Genomic DNA, 17,165 nt, shown 5'->3' on the forward strand with positions numbered 1-17,165 from the left:
GCACGTGTGGAGATTTAAAAACTACTATTAACCCAGCTTTAACCATAAATAATTATCCACTGCCGTTGATTGACGAGTTGTTTGCTGGACTTCCTGGAGGACAGAAATTCAGTAAAATTGATTTTTCACAAGCAGATGGATGTGGCTGCCAAATCACAGCCACTACCCACCAGAATGACGCACAAAGGTCTGTTTGATTACGGAAGACTTCCTTTTGGAATAGCTTCTGTGCCTGTTCTTTCTCAAAGATCCATGGATCAAATTCAAGGTGGGCTGAATGGAGTGCAATGTTATTTAGATGACATTATCATCGCCGGTTCGAGTGAACAGGAAGACCTGGAGAATTTGGAATGACCCTGAAGCGGTTACAATCACAACCTGATAGTTATGAAGGAAAATTGTGACTTTTGCATGTCAATCATAAATTACCTTGGTCACATCATCGATAAAAACAGTTTACACAAAGAACCAAAGAAAACGTCAGCAATTTGAGAACTATGTCCTCAAAATGTGACACAATTAAGGTTGTTCTTAGGATTGATCAATTATTATGGTAAATTTTGTGCCAAATTTAGCAACACGATTAAAGCTTTTACGCACTTTGCTGTTTGTCAAACAGGCATCCCACTGGTCAGAAGAATGAGAGAATGTAGACAATGAAGTGAAAGAAGTCAGAGCTGTTGGTTCATTATATTCCAAAAATGAATTTGCAATTAGCTTGTGATGCCTCACCCTATGGGGTGACGTTGTCTCGCACATTGTGCCTTCAGTAGAGGAGCGACCAATAGCATTTGCCTCATGCACTCTTACTAGCGCAGAAATGAATTACGCTCAACTAGAAAAAGAATCTTTGAGCATCATTATCGGTGTAAGAAGGTTCCACCATTACCTATGTGGGCGTCATTTTACTTTTTTGACGGATCATCGACCCTGAACTACAATCTTTGGGCCGTTCAAAGGTTTACTTTCTTTGTCAGCTAGTAGATTGCAAAGACGGTCATTGATATTGTCGTCACACACTTCGATATCCAGTATCACAAGTCAGAGCAGCATTCAAATGTTGGAGCTTTATCATGATTGCCGTTTCAAGTCAAGCATGACCCAGATGAAAATTTAATCAATATTTAATATTTCTCGCTCGTGGATAGTGTATCTGTGACTTCATCTCAAGTTCAAAGATGTACAAGAAGTGATGGGAAGGTGATGGATTTGGTCCAAAAAGGAACACAGTCAAACGTTCATATGAAAAGTCCTGACCACAAGACTTGAAGTACAGGATGGAGTTCTATTGTTGGAAACCCATTGATTATTCCTCCGTGCTTACGCAGTAGAGTCCTTGACCAACTGCTTGAGGGACATCCCAGTGTGGTAAGGATGAAGGAATTGGCGGGCAGTTATTTCTGGTGGCCAGGATTAGATGCTCAAATTGAAGAGAAAGTTAGGCAATAACAATCGTGTGCAAAACTAAGGAACACTCCACCAGTGCAACCATTACCTCTGTGGGAATGGCCGGCTCAGCTATGGCTGAGAATACACATCGGGAAGTATGGTAGCACAAGTGATTAGCACTGTGGCTTCACAGCGCCAGGGTCCCAGGTTCAATTCCCTGCTGGGTCACTGTCTGTGCGGAGTCTGCATGTTCTCCCCGTGTCTGCGTGGGTTTCCTCCGGGTGCTCCGGTTTCCTCCCACAGTCCAAAGACATGCAGGTTAGGTGGATTGGCCATGATAAATTGCCCATAGTGACCATAAAAGGTTAGGAGGGGTTATTGGGTTACGGAGATAGGGTGGAAGTGAGGGCTTAAGTGGGTCGGTGCAGACTCGATGGGTCGAATGGCCTCCTTCTGCACTGTATGTTCTTTGTTCTATGATTATGCTGGAGGGTCCATTGGGGGGTCACACATTCTTAGCGATTGTGGACGCGCACTCGAAATGGCCAGATATCACGATAATGAAGTCAACGAAGACTACGCAGACCATTAAAAACTAGGTAAAATAATCACAGGATTTGGAATGGTGGAGCAGATTTTCAATGATAATAGTACGCAGTTTACTTCAAAGGAGTTTCAGGATGACTTGCAAGGGAACAGTGTACAGCATATCAGGTCAGCTCCAAAGAATCCAGCAACGAATGGATTGGCCGAACGTTTTGCGCAACCATTAAACCATCGAAGGACCAGGGAACATTATCAAGAAGAGTAACAAATTTCTTGGGTGGGATTCTCCGATCCTGGGGCTACGTATTGACGGCGTCGTAAACGGCAGAGCGTTTTATGATGGCGTCATCTGGCCCCTAGGATCAGCGATCCTGCGCCGCACAGGGGGCCAGCACGGCACTGGAGCGCTTCACGCAGCGCATGCGTGTCACGGCGCAAATTCACTCATGCTCGTGGGTTGCCTTCTCCGCGCCGGCCCCGGGCAGCATGTCGGAGCTGTACAGGGGCCCGGCGCGGAGGAACATAGCCCGCCCGCCCCCCCCCCCCCCGGGATAAGCCCGACCGTCAATCAGTAGGTCCCAATTGTGGGCCAGGCCACCGTGTGGAGGCCCTCCGCCCGGAGTCAGATCCCCCCCTCCCAGAAACCAGGACGGCTCCCGCAGCATGAACGCTGAGGTCCCGCCGGGTAGGACCACACGCGAACGGTGCCGGCGGGACTCGGCCGAACTAGGCGGGCACTTGGCCCGTCGAGCGCGGAGAATCGCCGGGGGGGGGGGGCACTCTGGATCCATTGGCGCCGATTCACCGGTCGCCGGGGAATCGGCGGACCGGCGTCGGAGTGGCGTTGCGTGATTTGTACCCCCCCGGACCCTTATATCTTTTCAGAACACAGTACATGCTACCACCAAGAGTTCGCCGACAATGCTGTTGTTCAAGAGGAGACTATGAAACTATGAACACAGTTCGATTTGTGAACTCCACCAGAGATTGTCAAATGACAACAAATTGGTAGGAGGGAGAATAGCTCTAAAAGACGAGTATTCAACCGGAGAGAGTGAGTGTTAGCATCACCAATGAGAAATGGGTACCCGCTATGATCCTAGCAAAGAGAGGTCCAATATCATACACCATACAGATAGATGATGAGAGACTTTGGTGACATCATGCTGGTCAATTACTTGCCGCACAAAGTGAGTCCACAGAAGCTTCTCCAGAGGTTCTACCTTTAGAAAATCTGGAGAGATATACTTTGGAACAGAGATCATCGACAGTGACTAGTTCAGATTCGGCTTCTGAGTACTTTTCAATGCCTATGGTGACAGCTGCTGAAATAACTACTCAATAAGTAACATCCACAGAAAGGATTGGGGACACTTCTGAGTTCGCAAGTAGCCGAGTTCAGGAACGCCGAATTCAACAAAAAGGAATCAACATTCACCACAGAGACTGTCTTATTAAATTGTATATATGTAAAGAAATAACATACCAGGGGATCTGTTGTATAAATGTTAATTGTTGTCGTTGCACTAATGAAGTAAAGACGGAGGGGTGTTATGTAACTGGGAACACAATGGGGGCGATTCTCCGATATTGAGGCCAAGTGTTTGCGCCGTCGTGAACACGTCGTGCTTCACGACAGCGCAAACAGGGCCCGGACATGACCTATTCTGGCCCCCACAGGGGGCCAGTACGGCGCTGGAGCGGTTGGGGCAGCCCAATCCTGCGCATGCGTGTGGAACGTCTTAAGCATGCCGGCCCCTCACCAACATGGAGCCGGTGTTCTGCGGCCGCGCACAGAAGGAGGTAGGCCCGGGGTGGGGGGGGGGGGGGGGGGGGGGGGCGGCCCACCAATTGGTGGGCCCCGATCGCGGGCCAGACCCCATCAGACGCCACCCCGGTGAAGGAGCCCCCCTGCCCCCCCCAACAGGCTGCCCCCACCAGCGTTCCCGCAGAGTTCCTGCTGGCAGCGACCAGGGGTGGACGGCGCCAGCGGGAACCTTTCGTGTCGTAGCGGCCGCTCGGCCCATCCGGCCGGAGAATCGCCGCTCACCGGTTCTCCGAGCGGCGCAGTGCGAATCGCGCGCCGCTGGTTTCCGGGGGGGCGGGAGAATCGCGTGCAGGCGTCGGAGCGGCGTGGCGCGATTCGCGCAGCGCCCCGGCGATTCTCCCACCCGGCGTGGGGGGGGGGGGGGGGGGGGTGGGGGGAGAATAGCGCGCAATATTGCTGGTTCTATGTCAGGTGATGTGTAATAATGTCAGCAGAGTGTTTGCGTGTGCTTTAAGCAAATCATTATCTTGATTGTATGAGCAACATCCTTAATAAACCTCTTATCATGTTTTATCATGTTTTACAGGAATCCAGAGTGTGGATTCTCAATATAACAGTGCCCAATGCCTCCATTTATGAAGCCAAAGATCCCATATACTTTGCTAACCACTCTCTCAATAGCACTCTGAGAGTACCAACGTGGACTGCAGTGGCTCTAGAAGGCACGACCATCATCTCAAAGGCATTGGGGGCAGTAAATGTTGGTCTTGCCAGGTCAATAGATTTCTCGATATTAAAGATATCAAAGAATATGGGGACAGTGCGGGAAAACAGCATGGAGATAGTAGGTCAGCCATGATCTAGTTGAATGGTGCAGCAGGCTCGAGGGGCCAAATGGCCTACCCCTGCTCCTATATTCCTATGTTCCAAGAACAAATTTAAAAAGCACCTTCGGCCTTCAAAGATCCATGCTCATTAAGTTAGGGAAACTGATGTTATTGAAGAATAAATCAATGAACTTCTCCTCACACAGAGTTGCACTTTAACAACTAAGTAATGCAGAACTGTGTGGATTATTAGGTGGAGGGAGTAAGAAATGTATAAACCTGGCTGTTTGCTATGAGTATTTAAGATTTATGAAGAGCTAAGATACATAACACAGGATTGTAACACCTTTTAATTCCTCAATTAAGACAGCAAGTCTGGACGTACCAGTGTTTAGGTGCATTTTGAAGTAACTATATGGCATGCAGATAAAACAGTGACAACTGACATTCAATTTTAAAAACTGTATTGATAAGGTTACCTTTAACAATCGACAAAACCAGAGCGGTACGGTGGTGTAGTGGTTAGCACTGCTGCCTCACGGCACCGAGAACCCGGGTTCGATACCGGCCCCGGGTCACTGTCCGTGTGGAGTTCGCACATTCTTCCCGTGTTTGCGTGGGTTTCACCCCCACAACCCAAAGATGTGCAGGTTAGGTGGATTGGCCACGCTAAATTGCCACTTAATTGTAAAAAATAATTGGGTACTGTAAAATTCAAAAAAACAATCGACAAGACCAGAGCGGTACTGTGGTGTACTGGTTAGCACTGCTGCCTTACGGCAACGAGGACCCGGGTTCGATACCGGCCCCGGGTCACTTTCCGTGTGGGATTTGCACATTCTCCCCGTGTCTGCGTGGGTCACACCCCCCAACCCCAAAAAAATGATGTGCAGGATAGGCTAATTGGCCACGCTACATTGCCCCTTAATTGGGAAAAAAAGAATTGGATACTCTAAATTTATTTTTAAAAAGAAAAAAAATTGAAAATACAATTGACAAGACGAGAAAAAGTGTTTTATTCTTCAGCATTGGCACTGTTGCCTCAATTATGATATAAATATACACCAACAAAGGGGAGTAAATTCAGTAAGTCGGGCTGCTTTCTATGCTTTGAGATTGAGTGACAGCACCAAATCTCCGTGTCCCTCCGTGTTCCCACCAACACAGCTTCCCATTGGAAGTGTGGGATCAGTGAACAGAGAGGAGAGGGAAAAGTAAAATGAGTTTCAGAGACCCAGACAATGGGAAAAAAAAGGCCGTCTGCTCAAACTCAAGATGTTTCCTAAACGTGCTACACGCGAATCTAAGAAGTGAGAGAAAATCAAGGAGGCTTACGTGTTGTAGGAGTGAATGTAAATTTTAAGCAGGGTTGCTTGCTGCAATGAGAAGATGTCGATCACAGCTCTGTGGAGGATGTCATTGGCTTCAGCAAAGAACTGGTCAAACCCCCAACATTTGGCCTGATTCGCCTCGAGGATATTGGTGAGGATGGGAACCAGCAGATCCTTCAAACCCCTGGAGGAAATCAGCAAAGGGAGAAAGTGGATACAGTTGATCAGTTACATTGACCATTGGTAGATACAGAGATTATTAACCAAACTGAAGGAGAAAGTAAAAAAACACAAGACCCATGAGGGTGTAATGCCATTCACAAAGATCATGTCTCATCTTCTTGATCAACTCCACATTCCAACCTGATCGTTGGACCAGTGAGAGTCAGTACCGTCAGGAACCGTCCCCCAGTGAGAGTCAGCACCTTCAGGCACTGTCCCCAGTGAGCGTCAGCACCTTCAGGAACTGTCCCCCAGTGAGAGTCAGCAACTTCAGGAACTGTCCCCAAGTAAGAGTCAGCACCTTCAGGAACTGTCCCCCAGTGAGAGTCAGCACCTTCAGTAACTGTCCCCCAGAGAGAGTCAGTACCGTCGGGAACTGTCCCCCAGTGAGAGTCAGCACCTTCAGGAACTGTCCCCCAGTGAGAGTCAGCACCTTCAGTAACTGTCCCCCAGTGAGAGTCAGCACCTTCAGGAACTGTCCCCCAGTGAGAGTCAGCACCTTCAGGAACTGTCCCCCAGTGAGAGTCAGCACCTTCAGGAACTGTCCCCCAGTGAGAGTCAGTTTCTTCAGGAACTGTCCCCCAGTGAGAGTCAGCACCTTCAGGAACTGTCCCCAAGTGAGAGTCAGCACCTTCAGGAACTGTCCGCCAGTGAGAGTCAGCACCTTCAGGAACTGTTCCCCAATGAGAGTCAGCACCTTCAGGAACTGCCCCACAGTGAGTGTCAGCACCTTCAGGCACTGTCCCCAGTGAGAGTCAGCACCTTCAGGAACTGTCCCCCAGTGAGAGTCAGCACCTTCAGGAACTGTCCCCCAGTGAGAGTCAGCACCTTCAGGAACTGTCCCCCAGTGAGAGTCAGTTCCTTGAGGAACTGTCCCCCAGTGAGAGTCAGCACCTTCAGGAACAATCCCTCAGGGACAGTCAGCACCTTCAGGAACTGTACCCCAGTGAGAGCCAGCATCTTCAGGAACTGTACCCCAGTGAGAGTCAGTTTCTTCAGGAACTGTCCCCCAGTGAGAGTCAGCACCTTCAGGAACTGTCCCCCAATGGGAATCAGCACCTTTAGGAATTGTCCCCCAGTGAGAGTCAGCACCTTCAGGCACTGACCCCAGTGAGAGTCAGCACCTTCTGGAACTGTCCCCCAGTGAGAGTCAGTACCTTCAGGAACTGTCCCCCAGTGAGAGTCAGCACCTTCAGGCACTGACCCCAGTGAGAGTCAGCACCTTCAGGAACTGTCCCCCAGTGAGAGTCAGCACCTTCAGGAACTGTCCCCCAGTGAGAGTCAGCACCTTCAGGAACTGTCCCCCAGTGAGAGTCAGCACCTTCAGGAACTGGCCCCCAGTGAGAGTCAGTTTCTTCAGGAACTGTCTCCCAGTGAGAGTCAGCACTTTCAGGAACTGTCCCCAAGTGAGTGTCAGCACCTTCAGGCACTGTCCCCAGTGACAGTCAGCACCTTCAGGAACTGTCCCCCAGTGAGAGTCAGCACCTTCAGGAACTGTCCCCCAGTGAGAGTCAGCGCCTTCAGGAACTGTCCCCCAGTGAGAGTCAGCACCTTCAGGAACTATCCCTCAGGGACAGTCAGCACCTTCAGGAACTGTACCCCAGTGAGAGTCAGCATCTTCAGGAACTGTACCCCATTGAGAGTCAGTTTCTTCAGGAACTGTCCCCCAGTGAGAGTCAGCACCTTCAGGAACTGTCCCCCAGTGGGAATCAGCACCTTCAGGAATTGTCCCCCAGTGAGAGTCAGTACCTTCAGGAACTGTCCCCCAGTGAGAGTCAGCACCTTCAGGCACTGACCCCAGTGAGAGTCAGCACCTTCTGGAACTGTCCCCCAGTGAGAGTCAGCACCTTCAGGAACTGTCCCCCAGTGAGAGTGAGCACCTTCGGGAACTGTCCCCCAGTGAGAGTCAGTTTCTTCAGGAACTGTCCCCTAGTGAGAGTCAGCACCTTCAGGAACTGTCCCCAAGTGAGTGTCAGCACCTTCAGGAACTGTCCCCCAATGAGAGTCAGCACCTTCAGGAACTGTTCCCCAATGAGAGTCAGCACCTTCAAGAACTGTCCCGCAGTGAGTGTCAGCACCTTCAGGCACTGTCCCCAGTGAGAGTCAGCACCTTCAGGCACTGACCCCAGTGAGAGTCAGCACCTTCTGGAACTGTCCCCCAGTGAGAGTCAGTACCTTCAGGAACTGTCCCCCAGTGAGAGTCAGCACCTTCAGGCACTGACCCCAGTGAGAGTCAGCACCTTCAGGAACTGTCCCCCAGTGAGAGTCAGCACCTTCAGGAACTGTCCCCCAGTGAGAGTCAGCACCTTCAGGAACTGTCCCCCAGTGAGAGTCAGCACCTTCAGGAACTGTCCCCCAGTGAGAGTCAGTTTCTTCAGGAACTGTCTCCCAGTGAGAGTCAGCACCTTCAAGAACTGTCCCCAAGTGAGTGTCAGCACCTTCAGGCACTGTCCCCAGTGACAGTCAGCACCTTCAGGAACTGTCCCCCAGTGAGAGTCAGCACCTTCAGGAACTGTCCCCCAGTGAGAGTCAGCGCCTTCAGGAACTGTCCCCCAGTGAGAGTCAGCACCTTCAGGAACTATCCCTCAGGGACAGTCAGCACCTTCAGGAACTGTACCCCAGTGAGAGTCAGCATCTTCAGGAACTGTACCCCATTGAGAGTCAGTTTCTTCAGGAACTGTCCCCCAGTGAGAGTCAGCACCTTCAGGAACTGTCCCCCAGTGGGAATCAGCACCTTCAGGAATTGTCCCCCAGTGAGAGTCAGTACCTTCAGGAACTGTCCCCCAGTGAGAGTCAGCACCTTCAGGCACTGACCCCAGTGAGAGTCAGCACCTTCTGGAACTGTCCCCCAGTGAGAGTCAGCACCTTCAGGAACTGTCCCCCAGTGAGAGTGAGCACCTTCGGGAACTGTCCCCCAGTGAGAGTCAGTTTCTTCAGGAACTGTCCCCTAGTGAGAGTCAGCACCTTCAGGAACTGTCCCCAAGTGAGTGTCAGCACCTTCAGGAACTGTCCCCCAATGAGAGTCAGCACCTTCAGGAACTGTTCCCCAATGAGAGTCAGCACCTTCAAGAACTGTCCCGCAGTGAGTGTCAGCACCTTCAGGCACTGTCCCCAGTGAGAGTCAGCACCTTCAGGAACTGTCCCCCAGTGAGAGTCAGCACCTTCAGGATCTGCGCCCAGTGAGAGTCAGCACCTTCAGGAACTGTCCCCCAGTGAGAGTCAGCACCTTCAGGAACTTTCCCCCAGTGAGAGTCAGCACCTTCAGGAACTGTCCCCCAGTGAGAGTCAGCACCTTCAGGAACTGTCCACCAGTGAGAGTCAGCACCTTCAGTAACTGTACCCCAGTGAGAGTCAGCACTTTCAGTAACTGTCCCCCAGTGAGAGTCAGCACCTTCAGGAGCTGTCCCCCAGTGAGAGTCAGCACCTTAAGTCAGAAACTGTCCTCCAGTGAGAGTCAGCACCTTCAGGAACTGTCCCCAAGTGAGAGTCAGCACCTTCAGGAACTGTTCCCCAATGAGAGTCAGCACCTTCAGGAACTGTCCCGCAGTGAGTGTCAGCACCTTCAGGCACTGTCCCCAGTGAGAGTCAGCACCTTCAGGAACTGTCCCCCAGTGAGAGTCAGCACCTTCAGGAACTGCCCCCAGTGAGAGTCAGCACCTTCAGGAACTGTCCCCCAGTGAGAGTCAGCACCTTCAGGAACTGTCCCCCAGTGAGAGTCAGCACCTTCAGGAACTGTCCCCAGTGAGAGTCAGCACCTTCAGGAACTGTCGCCCAGTGAGAGTCAGCACCTTCAGGAACTGTCCCCAAGTGCGAGTCAGCACCCGAGTCAGCACCTTCATGAACTGATTCCCAACGAGACTCAGCACCTTCTGGAACTGCCCCGCAGTGAGAGCCAGCACCTTCGGTAACTGACTCCTAGAGAAAGTCAGCACCTTCATGATCCATACCCCAGTGAGAGTCAGCACCTTCAGTAACTGTCCCCCAGTGAGAGTCAGCACTTTCAGTAACTGTCCCCCAGTGAGAGTCAGCACCTTCAGGAGCTGTCCCCCAGTGAGAGTCAGCACCTTAAGTCAGAAACTGTCCTCCAGTGAGAGTCAGCACCTTCAGGAACTGTCCCCCAGTGTGAGTCAACACCTTCAGGAACTGTCCCCCAGTGAGAGTCAGCACCTTTAGGAACTGTCCCCCAGTGAGAGTCAGCACCTTCAGGAACTGTCCCCCAATGAGAGTCAGCACCTTCAGGAACTGTCCCCCAGTGAGAGTCAGCACCTTCAGGAACTGTCCCGCAGTGAGTGTCAGCACCTTCAGGCACTGTCCCCAGTGAGAGTCAGCACATTCAGGAACTGTCCCCCAGTGAGAGTCAGCACCTTCAGGAACTGCCCCCAGTGAGAGTCAGCACCTTCAGGAACTGTCCCCCAGTGAGAGTCAGCACCTTCAGGAACTGTCCCCAGTGAGAGTCAGCACCTTCAGGAACTGTCGCCCAGTGAGAGTCAGCACCTTCTGGAACTGTCCCCAAGTGCGAGTCAGCACCCGAGTCAGCACCTTCATGAACTGATTCCCAACGAGACTCAGCACCTTCTGGAACTGCCCCGCAGTGAGAGCCAGCACCTTCGGTAACTGACTCCTAGAGAAAGTCAGCACCTTCATGATCCATACCCCAGTGAGAGTCAGCACCTTCAGTAACTGTCCCCCAGTGAGAGTCAGCACTTTCAGTAACTGTCCCCCAGTGAGAGTCAGCACCTTCAGGAGCTGTCCCCCAGTGAGAGTCAGCACCTTAAGTCAGAAACTGTCCTCCAGTGAGAGTCAGCACCTTCAGGAACTGTCCCCCAGTGAGAGTCAGCACCTTCAGGAACTGTCCCCCAGTGAGAGTCAGCACCTTCAGGAACTGTCCCCCAGTGAGAGTCAGCACCTTCAGGAACTGTCCCGCAGTGAGTGTCAGCACCTTCAGGCACTGTCCCCAGTGAGAGTCAGCACATTCAGGAACTGTCCCCCAGTGAGAGTCAGCACCTTCAGGAACTGCCCCCAGTGAGAGTCAGCACCTTCAGGAACTGTCCCCCAGTGAGAGTCAGCACCTTCAGGAACTGTCCCCCAGTGAGAGTCAGCACCTTCAGGAACTGTCCCCCAGTGAGAGTCAGCACCTTCAGGAACTGTCCCCAGTGAGAGTCAGCACCTTCAGGAACTGTCGCCCAGTGAGAGTCAGCACCTTCAGGAACTGTCCCCAAGTGCGAGTCAGCACCCGAGTCAGCACCTTCATGAACTGATTCCCAACGAGACTCAGCACCTTCTGGAACTGCCCCGCAGTGAGAGCCAGCACCTTCGGTAACTGACTCCTAGAGAAAGTCAGCACCTTCATGATCCATACCCCAGTGAGAGTAAGCACCTTCAGTAACTGTACCCCAGTGAGAGTCAGCACTTTCAGTAACTGTCCCCCAGTGAGAGTCAGCACCTTCAGGAGCTGTCCCCCAGTGAGAGTCAGCACTTTAAGTCAGAAACTGTCCTCCAGTGAGAGTCAGCACCTTCAGGAACTGTCCCCATGTGAGTGTCAGCACCTTCAGGAACTGTCCCCCAATGAGAGTCAGCACCTTCAGGAACTGTTCCCCAATGAGAGTCAGCACCTTCAGGAACTGCCCCCAGTGAGAGTCAGCACCTTCAGGAACTGTCGCCCAGTGAGAGTCAGCACCTTCAGGAACTGTCCCCAAGTGCGAGTCAGCACCCGAGTCAGCACCTTCATGAACTGATTCCCAACGAGACTCAGCACCTTCTGGAACTGCCCCGCAGTGAGAGCCAGCACCTTCGGTAACTGACTCCTAGAGAAAGTCAGCACCTTCATGATCCATACCCCAGTGAGAGTCTGCACCTTCAGTAACTGTACCCCAGTGAGAGTCAGCACTTTCAGTAACTGTCCCCCAGTGAGAGTCAGCACCTTCAGGAGCTGTCCCCCAGTGAGAGTCAGCACCTTAAGTCAGAAACTGTCCTCCAGTGAGAGTCAGCACCTTCAGGAACTGTCCCCCAGTGAGAGTCAGCACCTTCAGGAACTGTCCCCCAGTGAGAGTCAGCACCTTCAGGAACTGTCCCGCAGTGAGTGTCAGCACCTTCAGGCACTGTCCCCAGTGAGAGTCAGCACCTTCAGGAACTGTCCCCCAGTGAGAGTCAGCACCTTCAGGAACTGCCCCCAGTGAGAGTCAGCACCTTCAGGAACTGTCCCCCAGTGAGAGTCAGCACCTTCAGGAACTGTCCCCCAGTGAGAGTCAGCACCTTCAGGAACTGTCCCCCAGTGAGAGTCAGCACCTTCAGGAACTGTCCCCAGTGAGAGTCAGCACCTTCAGGAACTGTCCCCCAGTGAGAGTCAGCACCTTCAGGAACTGTCCCCCAGTGAGAGTCAGCACCTTCAGGAACTATCCCTCAGGGACAGTCAGCACCTTCAGGAACTGTACCCCAGTGAGAGTCAGCATCTTCAGGAACTGTACCCCATTGAGAGTCAGTTTCTTCAGGAACTGTCCCCCAGTGAGAGTCAGCACCTTCAGGAACTGTCCCCCAGTGGGAATCAGCACCTTCAGGAATTGTCCCCAAGTGAGTGTCAGCACCTTCAGGCACTGACCCCAGTGAGAGTCAGCACCTTCTGGAACTGTCCCCCAGTGAGAGTCAGTACCTTCAGGAACTGTCCCCCAGTGAGAGTCAGCACCTTCAGGCACTGACCCCAGTGAGAGTCAGCACCTTCTGGAACTGTCCCCCAGTGAGAGTCAGTTTCTTCAGGAACTGTCCCCCAGTGAGAGTCAGCACCTTCGGGAACTGTCCCCCAGTGAGTGTCAGCACCTTCAGGAACTGTCCCCCAATGAGAGTCAGCACCTTCAGGAACTGTTCCCCAATGAGAGTCAGCACCTTCAGGAACTGTCCCGCAGTGAGTGTCAGCACCTTCAAGCACTGTCCCCAGTGAGAGTCAGCACCTTCAGGAACTGTCCCCCAGTGAGAGTCAGCACCTTCAGGATCTGCGCCCAGTGAGAGTCAGCACCTTCAGGAACTGTCCCCCAGTGAGAGTCAGCACCTTCAGGAACTGTCCCCCAGTGAGAGTCAGCACCTTCAGGAACTGTCCCCCAGTGAGAGTCAGCACCTTCAGGAACTGTCCCCAGTGAGAGTCAGCACCTTCAGGAACTGTCGCCCAGTGAGAGTCAGCACCTTCAGGAACTGTCCCCAAGTGCGAGTCAGCACCCGAGTCAGCACCTTCATGAACTGATTCCCAACGAGACTCAGCACCTTCTGGAACTGCCCCGCAGTGAGAGCCAGCACCTTCGGTACTTGACTCCTAGAGAAAGTCAGCACCTTCATGATCCATACCCCAGTGAGAGTCAGCACCTTCAGTAACTGTCCCCCAGTGAGAGTCAGCACTTTCAGTAACTGTCCCCCAGTGAGAGTCAGCACCTTCAGGAGCTGTCCCCCAGTGAGAGTCAGCACCTTAAGTCAGAAACTGTCCTCCAGTGAGAGTCAGCACCTTCAGGAACTGTCCCCCAGTGTGAGTCAGCACCTTCAGGAACTGTCCCCCAGTGAGAGTCAGCACCTTCAGGAACTGTCCCCAGTGAGAGTCAGCACCTTCAGGAACTGTCGCCCAGTGAGAGTCAGCACCTTCAGGAACTGTCCCCAAGTGCGAGTCAGCACCCGAGTCAGCACCTTCATGAACTGATTCCCAACGAGACTCAGCACCTTCTGGAACTGCCCCGCAGTGAGAGCCAGCACCTTCGGTAACTGACTCCTAGAGAAAGTCAGCACCTTCATGATCCATACCCCAGTGAGAGTAAGCACCTTCAGTAACTGTACCCCAGTGAGAGTCAGCACTTTCAGTAACTGTCCCCCAGTGAGAGTCAGCACCTTCAGGAGCTGTCCCCCAGTGAGAGTCAGCACTTTAAGTCAGAAACTGTCCTCCAGTGAGAGTCAGCACCTTCAGGAACTGTCCCCATGTGAGTGTCAGCACCTTCAGGAACTGTCCCCCAATGAGAGTCAGCACCTTCAGGAACTGTTCCCCAATGAGAGTCAGCACCTTCAGGAACTGCCCCCAGTGAGAGTCAGCACCTTCAGGAACTGTCGCCCAGTGAGAGTCAGCACCTTCAGGAACTGTCCCCAAGTGCGAGTCAGCACCCGAGTCAGCACCTTCATGAACTGATTCCCAACGAGACTCAGCACCTTCTGGAACTGCCCCGCAGTGAGAGCCAGCACCTTCGGTAACTGACTCCTAGAGAAAGTCAGCACCTTCATGATCCATACCCCAGTGAGAGTCTGCACCTTCAGTAACTGTACCCCAGTGAGAGTCAGCACTTTCAGTAACTGTCCCCCAGTGAGAGTCAGCACCTTCAGGAGCTGTCCCCCAGTGAGAGTCAGCACCTTAAGTCAGAAACTGTCCTCCAGTGAGAGTCAGCACCTTCAGGAACTGTCCCCCAGTGAGAGTCAGCACCTTCAGGAACTGTCCCCCAGTGAGAGTCAGCACCTTCAGGAACTGTCCCGCAGTGAGTGTCAGCACCTTCAGGCACTGTCCCCAGTGAGAGTCAGCACCTTCAGGAACTGTCCCCCAGTGAGAGTCAGCACCTTCAGGAACTGCCCCCAGTGAGAGTCAGCACCTTCAGGAACTGTCCCCCAGTGAGAGTCAGCACCTTCAGGAACTGTCCCCCAGTGAGAGTCAGCACCTTCAGGAACTGTCCCCCAGTGAGAGTCAGCACCTTCAGGAACTGTCCCCAGTGAGAGTCAGCACCTTCAGGAACTGTCCCCCAGTGAGAGTCAGCACCTTCAGGAACTGTCCCCCAGTGAGAGTCAGCACCTTCAGGAACTATCCCTCAGGGACAGTCAGCACCTTCAGGAACTGTACCCCAGTGAGAGTCAGCATCTTCAGGAACTGTACCCCATTGAGAGTCAGTTTCTTCAGGAACTGTCCCCCAGTGAGAGTCAGCACCTTCAGGAACTGTCCCCCAGTGGGAATCAGCACCTTCAGGAATTGTCCCCAAGTGAGTGTCAGCACCTTCAGGCACTGACCCCAGTGAGAGTCAGCACCTTCTGGAACTGTCCCCCAGTGAGAGTCAGTACCTTCAGGAACTGTCCCCCAGTGAGAGTCAGCACCTTCAGGCACTGACCCCAGTGAGAGTCAGCACCTTCTGGAACTGTCCCCCAGTGAGAGTCAGTTTCTTCAGGAACTGTCCCCCAGTGAGAGTCAGCACCTTCGGGAACTGTCCCCCAGTGAGTGTCAGCACCTTCAGGAACTGTCCCCCAATGAGAGTCAGCACCTTCAGGAACTGTTCCCCAATGAGAGTCAGCACCTTCAGGAACTGTCCCGCAGTGAGTGTCAGCACCTTCAAGCACTGTCCCCAGTGAGAGTCAGCACCTTCAGGAACTGTCCCCCAGTGAGAGTCAGCACCTTCAGGATCTGCGCCCAGTGAGAGTCAGCACCTTCAGGAACTGTCCCCCAGTGAGAGTCAGCACCTTCAGGAACTGTCCCCCAGTGAGAGTCAGCACCTTCAGGAACTGTCCCCCAGTGAGAGTCAGCACCTTCAGGAACTGTCCCCAGTGAGAGTCAGCACCTTCAGGAACTGTCGCCCAGTGAGAGTCAGCACCTTCAGGAACTGTCCCCAAGTGCGAGTCAGCACCCGAGTCAGCACCTTCATGAACTGATTCCCAACGAGACTCAGCACCTTCTGGAACTGCCCCGCAGTGAGAGCCAGCACCTTCGGTACTTGACTCCTAGAGAAAGTCAGCACCTTCATGATCCATACCCCAGTGAGAGTCAGCACCTTCAGTAACTGTCCCCCAGTGAGAGTCAGCACTTTCAGTAACTGTCCCCCAGTGAGAGTCAGCACCTTCAGGAGCTGTCCCCCAGTGAGAGTCAGCACCTTAAGTCAGAAACTGTCCTCCAGTGAGAGTCAGCACCTTCAGGAACTGTCCCCCAGTGTGAGTCAGCACCTTCAGGAACTGTCCCCCAGTGAGAGTCAGCACCTTTAGGAACTGTCCCCCAGTGAGAGTCAGCACCTTCAGGAACTGTCCCCCAGTGAGAGTCAGCACCTTCAGGAACTGTCCCCCAGTGAGAGTCAGCACCTTCAGGAACTGTCCCGCAGTGAGTGTCAGCACCTTCAGGCACTGTCCCCAGTGAGAGTCAGCACATTCAGGAACTGTCCCCCAGTGAGAGTCAGCACCTTCAGGAACTGCCCCCAGTGAGAGTCAGCACCTTCAGGAACTGTCCCCCAGTGAGAGTCAGCACCTTCAGGAACTGTCCCACAGTGAGAGTCAGCACCTTCAGGAACTGTCCCCCAGTGAGAGTCAGCACCCGAGTCAGCACCTTCATGAACTGATTCCCAACGAGACTCAGCACCTTCTGGAACTGCCCCGCAGTGAGAGCCAGCAACTTCGGTAACTGACTCCTAGAGAAAGTCAGCACCTTCATGATCCATACCCCAGTGAGAGTCAGCACCTTCAGTAACTGTACCCCAGTGAGAGTCAGCACTTTCAGTAACTGTCCCCGAGTGAGAGTCAGCACCTTCAGGAGCTGTCCCCAGTGAGAGTCAGCACCTTCAGGAACTGTCGCCCAGTGAGAGTCAGCACCTTCGGGAACTGTCCCCCAGTGAGTGTCAGCATCTTCAGGAACTGTCCCCCAATGAGAGTCAGCACCTTCAGGAACTGTTCCCCAATGAGAGTCAGCACTTTCAGTAACTGTCCCCCAGTGAGAGTCAGCACCTTCAGGAACTGTCCCCCAGTGAGAGTCAGCACCTTCAGGAACTGTCCCCAGTGAGAGTCAGCACCTTCAGGAACTGTCGCCCAGTGAGAGTCAGCACCTTCAGGAACTGTCCCCAAGTGCGAGTCAGCACCCGAGTCAGCACCTTCATGAACTGATTCCCAACGAGACTCAGCACCTTCTGGAACTGCCCCGCAGTGAGAGCCAGCACCTTCGGTAACTGACTCCTAGAGAAAGTCAGCACCTTCATGATCCATACCCCAGTGAGAGTCAGCACCTTCAGTAACTGTACCCCAGTGAGAGTCAGCACTTTCAGTAACTGTCCCCCAGTGAGAGTCAGCACCTTAAGTCAGAAACTGTCCTCCAGTGAGAGTCAGCACCTTCAG

General features: G+C 52.9%; 1 protein-coding gene across 2 annotated transcripts in view; it reads right to left on the bottom strand.

Annotated features, from left to right (window-relative positions):
- ikbke (inhibitor of nuclear factor kappa B kinase subunit epsilon) overlaps positions 1-17,165 on the bottom strand; it is an 86,569-nt gene that overhangs the window by 46,292 nt on the left and 23,112 nt on the right. For both annotated transcript variants that reach the window (XM_072480200.1, XM_072480201.1), the window contains one exon: positions 5,866-6,045. In XM_072480200.1, coding sequence (XP_072336301.1) covers positions 5,866-6,045 — 180 coding nt within the window. The remainder of the gene's footprint in view (positions 1-5,865; positions 6,046-17,165) is intronic.

This window comes from Scyliorhinus torazame, chromosome 17 (assembly GCF_047496885.1).
Source record: "Scyliorhinus torazame isolate Kashiwa2021f chromosome 17, sScyTor2.1, whole genome shotgun sequence".
Lineage (NCBI taxonomy): Eukaryota > Metazoa > Chordata > Chondrichthyes > Carcharhiniformes > Scyliorhinidae > Scyliorhinus > Scyliorhinus torazame.